The 8,941-nt window shown below is 39.2% G+C and overlaps 1 protein-coding gene across 1 annotated transcript in view; it reads right to left on the bottom strand.

The window, feature by feature from the left end:
- Positions 1–797: 797 nt before the first annotated feature.
- Positions 798–8,941, bottom strand: part of LOC133549728 (sia-alpha-2,3-Gal-beta-1,4-GlcNAc-R:alpha 2,8-sialyltransferase-like) — a 21,177-nt gene continuing 13,033 nt past the window's right edge. Inside the window, exon 4 of the mRNA XM_061895460.1 lies at positions 798–1,645. Within this exon, the coding sequence (XP_061751444.1) occupies positions 1,339–1,645 (307 nt within the window). The 3' untranslated portion in view covers positions 798–1,338. The remainder of the gene's footprint in view (positions 1,646–8,941) is intronic.

Raw genomic sequence — 8,941 nt, forward strand, 5'->3', positions numbered from 1 at the left:
AAAATGATATTTTTACAGTAAAAATTATATTTTTACAGTAAAAATGCTATTTAAAAAAAATAAAATCCTGGCGATTGAGCTGCCATTTTTTTTAATTTAGCGCAAAATCTACAGTCATTTTTTTTACAGTGCTTTACTGTAAAATAATATTACTGTACTGTACAGTAAAAAATATTTTTACAGTAAAAATGCTTTTTAAAAAAAAATCCTGGCAATTGAGCTGCCATTTTTTAAATTTAGCGCAAAATCTACCATCATTGTTTTTTTTTACAGTGCATTACTGCAAATGGAAAAAACAGTACTGCTGTTATTTTTACAGTAGTGTTTTTGTGACTGAGCTTTCTACTGTAAAAATCTATAGTTTTTGTTTTTACGGTGCATTACTGTAAAAATAATACAAACATTTTTTAAATCCTGGCGATTGAGCTGCCATTTTTTTATTTAGCGCAATATCTTCCGTCATTGTTTTTACAGTGCATTACTGTAAAAATATTTTTACAGTAAAAATGCTATTTAAAAAAAAAAAAAATCCTGGCGATTGAACTGCCATTTTTTTTTATTTGGTGCAAAATCTACGTCATTGTTTTTTACAGTGCATTACTGTAAAAATAATATTACTGTACTGTACCGTGAAAATATTATTTTTTACAGTAAAAATGCTTTTTAAAAAAAAATCTTGGCAATTGAGCTGCCATTTTTTAAATTTAACGCAAAATCTACCGTCATTGTTTTTCACAGTGCATTACTGCAAATGGAAAAAACAGTACTGCTGTTATTTTTACAGTAGTGTTCTTGTGACTGAGCTTTTTTACTGTAAAAATCTATTGTTTTTGTTTTTACGGTGCATGACTGTAAATTGAAAAACAGTACTGCTGTTATTTTTACTGTAAAATTCTGGCCAGTGGGCTGCCAGTTATTTTATGGTAACATCTGCTGTTGTTGTTTCTACAGTGGATTTATATCAATGGAAAACATTTATCATCCTTCTTCTTCAGGCCCGCCTTAAAAACACATTTTACTTTCAGGTTTTAACTTCTTTTTACACTTAAAATGTTGACATCTGGTCAGTAATTGCCACAGTTAATACAGATTTTTAATTCTGTTTCCGTTACTTTTTCTTTGAAGAAATGTGCGAAAATCCCCCCCAAAAATGGTCAAAATCCTCACTCAGTAATGTTCTGGTTCCCACTTTAGAGGTTCCACTGCGTTTACGTTTTTTTTTTTTTTTTTTTTTTTGGATTGGTTCCAGTCCAAGCCAGCAGCCATGCGAAGGAGAGTAATGGAGGCAGCGTGAAATTCCGTGGTGTGGAATGTGAGCGTAGTGAACCTCGCCCCGCGTCATGCATGGCGGTCGCCTCCCGTCTGCGTGCAGTGCGTCAGGCTGAGTCTGGTGACGCCGTCGCGGTGCATGCGGTAGAGCAGCTTGAACTCGCTGGGCAGCTGGTGGGTCTCCTGCCACTTGGTGGTGAACTTGGTCCCTTTCTTGTCGTAGTAGTGGTAGGGCAGCTCGTTGCCCGTGTTGGGGTCCCAGCCGAAGGGCCAGAAGCCGTACAGGTGGATCTCGTCGCACATGGCCGACGCCAGCGTGTACATGAGGATGCCCGTGCTGAGGCGTTTGGGAGAGAGGTTCTTTGTCTTCCAGTACCTGCCAGGGGGAAACATCGTTACTACTAGGGCTGTTAAAAAAAATCTATTTCGGAATGAATCGCGATTCTTACAGGGGAACATTATCACCAGACCTATGTAAGCGTCAATATATACCTTGATGGTGCAGAAAAAAGACCATATATTTTTTTAACCGATTTCCGAACTCTAAATGGGTGAATTTTGGCGAATTAAACGCCTTTCTGTTTATCGCTCTTTTTGCGATGATGTCAGAATGCGACGTCGCGGAGGTAATACAGTTGCCATTTTCATTTTCAACACATTACAAACACCGGGTCTCAGCTCTGTTATTTTCCGTTTTTTTGACTATTTTTTGGAACCTTGGAGAGATCATGCCTCGTCGGTGTGTTGTCGGAGGGTGTAACAACACTAACAGGGAGGGATTCAAGTTGCACCACTGGCCCGAAGATGCGAAAGTGTCTGCCGCCAGACCCCCATTGAATGTGCCAAAGTGTCTCCACATTTTACCGGCGATGACAGACATGACACAGAGATGTATGGATAACCTGCAGATGCATTTCTAACGATAAATTCAACGAAATCACAAAGGTGAGTTTTGTTGATTTTGACTTGTGTGCTAATCAGACATATTTGGTTGTGGCAAGACTGCCAGCTAATCGATGCTAACATGCTATGCTAGTCGATGCTAACATGCTACAATAATCGACGCTATCATGCTATTTACGGGCGGTGCTAAAGCAGACATGGCACAGAGATGTATGGATAACCTGCAGATGCATTTGCAACGATAAATTCAACGAAATCACAAAGGTGAGTTTTGTTGATGTTGACTGCCAGCTAATCGATGCTAACATGCTACGCTAATCGATGTTAACATGCTATTTACCGGCGGTGCTAAAGCAGACATGGCACAGAGATGTATGGATAACCTGCAGATGCATTTGCAACGATAAAGTCAACGAATTCACAAAGGTGAGTTTTGTTGATGTTGACTTATGTGCTAATCAGACATATTTGGTCACGGCGTGACTGCAAGCTAATCGATGCTAACATGCTATTTACCGGCGGTGCTAAAGCAGACATGGCACAGAGATGTATGGATAACCTGCAGATGCATTTGCAACTATATTACGTTTCCTTCCACCCACATTTAATGCGAAAAAAACACTTACCAATCGAAAGATTTAAGTTGCTCCAGTGTCACAAGATGCGAAAGTCCCGATCGTTTGGTCCGCACATTTTACCGGCGATGCTAACGCAGCTATTCGGCCATGCTATGGCTATGAATAGCGTCAATAGCTATTCGCTCAATAGCTTCAGTTTCTTCTTCAACACTTTCATACTCCAACCATCTGTTTCAATACATGCGTAATCTGTTAAATCGCTTAAGTCGCTGAAATCCGAGTCTGAATCCGAGCTAATGTCGCTATATCTTGCTGTGCTATTCGCCATTGTTTGTTTACATTGGCAGCACTGTGTGACGTCACAGGAAAATGGATAGTCGCATCGCAAATAGCGAAAATCAAGCACTTTAAAGCTTTTTTTAGGGATATTCGGGGACCTGTAACATTTAAAAAAAAAACTTCAAAAAATACAACAAGTCACTGGGAACTGATTTTGATTGTTTTTAACCCTTTTGAAATTGTGATAATGTTCCCCTTTAAAGGCCTACTGCAATGAGATTTTTTTATTCAAACGGGGATAGCAAGTCCATTTTATGTGTCATACTTGATCATTTCGCGATATTGCCATATTTTTGCTGAAAGGATTTAGTAGAGAACATCGACGATAAAGTTTGCAACTTTTGGTGCTGATAAAAAATCCTCGCCTTTACCGGAAGTCGCAGACGATGACATCAAAAGGGTGAGGGCTCCTCACGTCCTCACATTGTTTTTAATGGGAGCCTCCAGCAGCAAGAGCTATTCGGACCGAGAAAACGACAATTTCCCCATTAATTTGAGCAAGGATGAAAGATTCGTGGATGATGATATTGATAGCGAAGGACTAGAAAAATAATAATAAAATAAAAAGCAACGGCTCCGGGCGGTGGCAGTGTTAGCGTTTCAGATGTAATTAGACACATTTACTAGGATAATTCTGGAAGATCCCTTATCTGCTTATTGTTTTAATAGTGTTTTAGTGAGATTGTAAAGACATACTTTTAGGTCGGATGGCTACGGTGCACACGCAGTGTCTCAGAGAGAAGCCGAGGAGCCAAACTCACAGCTGCCTTTTAAACAGCTACTGCAGGAGGACGAATAATCCAATGATGTCTCCGGTAAGATATATATCACAATTTTCCCATCCAAAAACATGCTGGTTGACGTAGAGCAGGGGTCACCAACGCGGTGCCCGTGGGCACCAGGTAGCCCGTAAGGACCAGATGAGTCATCCGCTAGCCTGTTCTAAAAATAGCAGCACTTACCAGTGAGCTGCCTCTATTTTTGTAATTTTATTTATTTACTAGCAAACTGGTTTTGGCTTTGCTCGAAATTTTTAATTCTAAGAGAGACAAAACTCAAATAGAATTTGAAAATCCAAGAAAATATTTTAAAGACTTGGTCTTCACTTGTTTAAATAAATTCATTTATTTTTTAACTTTGCCTCTTGTAACTTTCAGAAAGACAATTTTAGAGAAAAAATACAACCTTAAAAATGATTTTTAGGATTTTTAAACACGCATACCTTAGTAACTTTTAAATTACTTCCTCTTCTTTCCTGTCAATTTAAATCCATGTTCAAGTAGTTATTATTTTTTATCGTAAATAAGAAATACATTTCAATTTAATTCTTCATTTTAGCTTATGTTTTTTCGACGAATAATATTTGTGAAATATTTCTTCACACTTATTATGATTAAAATTCCCCAAAAATATTCTGGCAAATCTAGAAAATCTGTAGAATCAAATTTAAATCTTATTTCAAAGTCTTTTGAATTTGTTTTAAAATTTTTGTTCTGGAAAATCTAGAAGAAATAATGATTTGTCTTTGTTAGAAATATAGCTTGGTCCAATTTGTTATATATTCAAACAAAGTGCAGATTGGATTTTAACCTATTTAAAACATGTCATCAAAATTCTAAAAATAATCTTAATCAGGAAAAATTACTAATGATGTTCCATAAATTATTTTTTTAAGAAGATTTGAATTTGCTAGTTTTTCTCTTCATTTTTTTCGGTTGAATTTTGAATTTTACAGAGTCAAAATTGAAGATGGTTTTTTTTTCGTGTTTTCTCCTCTTTTAAACCGTTCAAGTAAGTGTTTTTTTCATCATTTATTCTCTACAAAAAAACTTCCGTAAAAGGAAAAAAAAATGTACGACGGAATGACAGACAGACATAAAAACAATTTTAAATATATATATATATATAGATTTATTTATTGAAAGTAAATTGAGCAAATTGGCTATTTCTGGCAATTTATTTAAGTGTGTATCAAACTGGTAGCCCTTCGCATTAATCAGTACGCAAGAAGTAGCTCTTGGTTTCAAAAAGGTTGGTGACCCCTGACGTAGAGAAACATGTTCGCTTGACCGCTCTGTGTTAAAAACAAAGAAACACCGGCTGTGTCTCGGTGCTAAAGACAGCTGCAATCCACCGCTTTCCACCTCTTTATAATCTCCATTATTAATTGAACAAATTGCAAAAGATTCAGCAACACAGATGTCCAAATTACTGTGTAATTATGCGATGAAAAGCGACGACTTTAGGCCGTAAGTGGTGCTGAGCTAATATTTCCTGACAGTCCGTGTCGTCACACGCACGTGTCATCATTCCGCACATTTTCAACAAGAAACTCAGCGGGAAATTTAAAATTGTAATTTAGTAAACTAAACCGGCCGTATTGGCATGTGTTGCAATGTTAATATTTCATCATTGATATATAAAGTATCAGACTGCGTGGTCGGTAGTAGTGGCTTTCAGTAGGCCTTTAATCCATAAAAAAAAAAAAAATCAAAAATACATCCATCTTCTTCCGCTTATCCGAGGTTGTGTCGCGGGGGCAGCAGCCTAAGCAGGGAAGCCCAGACTTCCCTATCCTCAGCCACTTTGTCCAGCTCCTCACGGAGGATCCCGAGGCGTTCCCAGGCCAGCCGGGAGACATACCGTATTTCCTTGAATTGCTGCCGGGGCGCTAATTAATTTAAAACCTCTTCTCACTCCGGCGTTTACCAAAGGCATGCGGTAAAGGCAAGCATGCGCTAATAATTTTAAAACCTCTTCTCACTCCGGCGCTTACCATGCAGTAAATTTAGGCACGCGCTATTAAATTTGAGTTTGATGTAAGGATACCATCATGAAAAGCACATTTTAATAAAAAAAACATTATTATGATCTTACCTTTACTTATAAATGAAGTCCATGCGCAGCTCCTTCTGATCAAAAGCATCGATAACTTGTTTATAGAAGTCTTCCTTATCTTTCTTCAGTTTTAAAAGTCTCTCTGTCTTGATGGAGATCTTCCTTTATTACCTCCTGCTTCGATTGAAAGTCCAGTTTAAAAAACTGTTTTATTCTAGAGCCCCGGGACCCCAAAAGGGAATAAGCGGTAGAAAATGGATGGATGGATGTAATCCTCGAGAGGAAAAAATAAACGATCGCTGCTCACTCTTGCTGCTTGTTGTGACTTCTTCTGCAGCCGAGTTGTCGCAAGAAGGATCACTAGCGCCCTCTACCACCAGGAGGGGGGAGTCATTTAATGACTCATATTTGACACACGCAGCTACGGTACATTAATAAAACATAGCTGCTTACTGTTCTTTTTAGCATATTCAATAGCTGTCACACAAAGACTTGGATTTGTTTAGCTTCTTCCACGCAAAGGATGATTGGTAGAGTGGCCGTGCCAGCAACTTGAGGGGTTGCAGGTTCAATTCCCGCTTGTGCCATCCTAGTCACTGCCGTTGTGACCTTGGGCAAGACACTTTACCCACCTGCTCCCAGTGCCACCCACACTGGTTTAAATGTAACGTAGATATTGGGTGTCACTATGTAAAGCGCTTTGAGTCACTTGAGAAAAGCGCTATATAAATATACTTCACTTCACTTCACATTGGCCTTAGCCAGACGAGAGTGTGAGTACATTTTGATTTATTCAAACACTATAATTCAAAAACAGGAATGCAAAGGACGAGCACAATGGTGGAGAACAAACTACACTATACTCAAAACAAAAACAGCACAATGGCATGACTACGTACAAACAAACAAAAGATACTAACCGTGGCATAAAACAAACCAAAAACGTACGTGGTATAGACAACAAACAGTGTGGCAAGGCATGAAGGTAGATGAGGGTCAGGTAGAGTAGGATAGTAGGTATCGTAGGTAAAGTTGCCAGGACGAGGACAGAAACAGAATGGCTTAAATAATTACTAAGATGATTAGTAACAGGTGTGAGGGCTGAGGACAAGGGCGTGACTAGAGGGCAAAGTGAAAATCAATGGGTTACAATGGAAACAACAAACCAGGAAGTGCAAAACGCAAGAACTGAATGTCCAAAAAACCCAATACATAACATGACCAAACATGACAAAAATAAAACATAAAACCCAGGCGTGACAATAGCTTGGACCTTAAATCCTACTGAATAGCTCTTAATCTTCTGCCCTTTATGCGATTTCAAAATTTTGAAATCAGCCTCCTCTATTTTGAAAATGATGACAGGTGAAGTGTCACTCGTGACGTGACGAGTTTGACCCGGCGGAAATTCTAGGCATATGCTAATTATTTGGCGAAACGAGTTTGACTCGGCGGAAATTCTAGACATGCGTTAATAAAAATAATATTTTGTAGGGATGCACCGAAATGAAAATTTGTGGCCGAAGCCGAATAAAATTTAAACGTTTGGCCGAATACCGAATAATGAATGCAGTTTTTCACAATTTTATTTTATATTGCATAAATAGCCTACAATACATTTTTAGACATGTTTTTTAAATAAAGTACAATTTTATTGAATATTGACATTTTTTTAAATATTCCAGTAGCCGTTGCTTTTCAAAAAAAGCACAAAGTTTTTCATTTATATTAGGCCTTAAAACAAAACATGCATTCCCCCAAAAAATAAAGTGCATTAAAGTGGATAAACCCACAAAAAATGAATTATTGTCCTTTTGGCAAAAGTCTGCTTAGCCACAGTAGATAGGCTAATAATGTAAACAGAAGACTCAAGTAAATCTCAATTAAGTGTGTGCTTGTAACCTCATACACTTATACAGGTAGCCTACACAACAGGCTAATAATGTAAACAGAAGACTCAAGTAAATCTCAATTAAGTGTGTGCTTGTAACCTCATACACTTATACAGGTAGCCTACACAACAGGCTAATAATGTAAACAGAGGCCCCACTAAATCTCAATAAGTGTGTGCTTGTAACCTCATACACTTATACAGGTAGCCTACACAACAGGCTAATAATGTAAACAGCACACACACAATGTAAAGAGCACACATCAGAGAAATACCGTCTGCTCGATATCGTGTTACGGGGCTCAATGTGCTCCATGAGTCTCCGAAAGCCAATGTCCTCCACAACACTAAATGGTTGATCATCCAAAGCCATAAACTCCATTACCTTCTTTGAAATTCTGTTTGCTTTGGCACTGTCAGTCGCAAACTTATTCGTCCTCTCAAAGACGTCGGCCACGAGGCACCTCCTCGAGACAGTTTGGCTGAACATTCGTTGCAAACTGCAATACTTTTGTCACTTTCCAACACTTAAAAATATCTCCACACTGCTGACATTTTCCCGAAGGCGCCTGGTTAAAACGTCACCGCGTCACTGCACGTTGGTTGATTGCGTCACCGCGTCAAAAAATTGCGTCATTGCGTCACACGCCACTATTCGGCCTTGCATTTAACTCATTCCACCGAAGGCCGAATGTGGCTTTTTTTGCCATATTCGGTTACCGATTAATCGGTGCATCCCTAATATTTTGCGAAACGAGTTTGACCCGGCGTTAATCCTGAGCCGGCGGTAATGCTAAGCATGCGCTAATTATTTTGCGAAACGAGTTTGACCCGGCAGTAATTCTAGGCAGGCGCATACTATATACTCGGTGGCAATTCAAGGAAATACGGTAGTCTTCCCAAACGTATCCTGGATCTTCCCCGTGGCCTCCTACCGGTCGGACGTGCCCGAAACACCTCCCTAGGGAGGCGTTCGGGGGGCATCCTGACCAGATGCCCGAACCACCTCATTTGGCTCCTCTCAATGTGGAGGAGCAGCGGCTTTACTCCGAGTTCCGCCCGGATGGCAGAGCTTCTCACCCTATCTCTAAGGGATCGAGGAAACTCATTTTGGCCGCTTGTA

This window comes from Nerophis ophidion, linkage group LG01 (genome assembly GCF_033978795.1).
Source record: "Nerophis ophidion isolate RoL-2023_Sa linkage group LG01, RoL_Noph_v1.0, whole genome shotgun sequence".
NCBI lineage: Eukaryota > Metazoa > Chordata > Actinopteri > Syngnathiformes > Syngnathidae > Nerophis > Nerophis ophidion.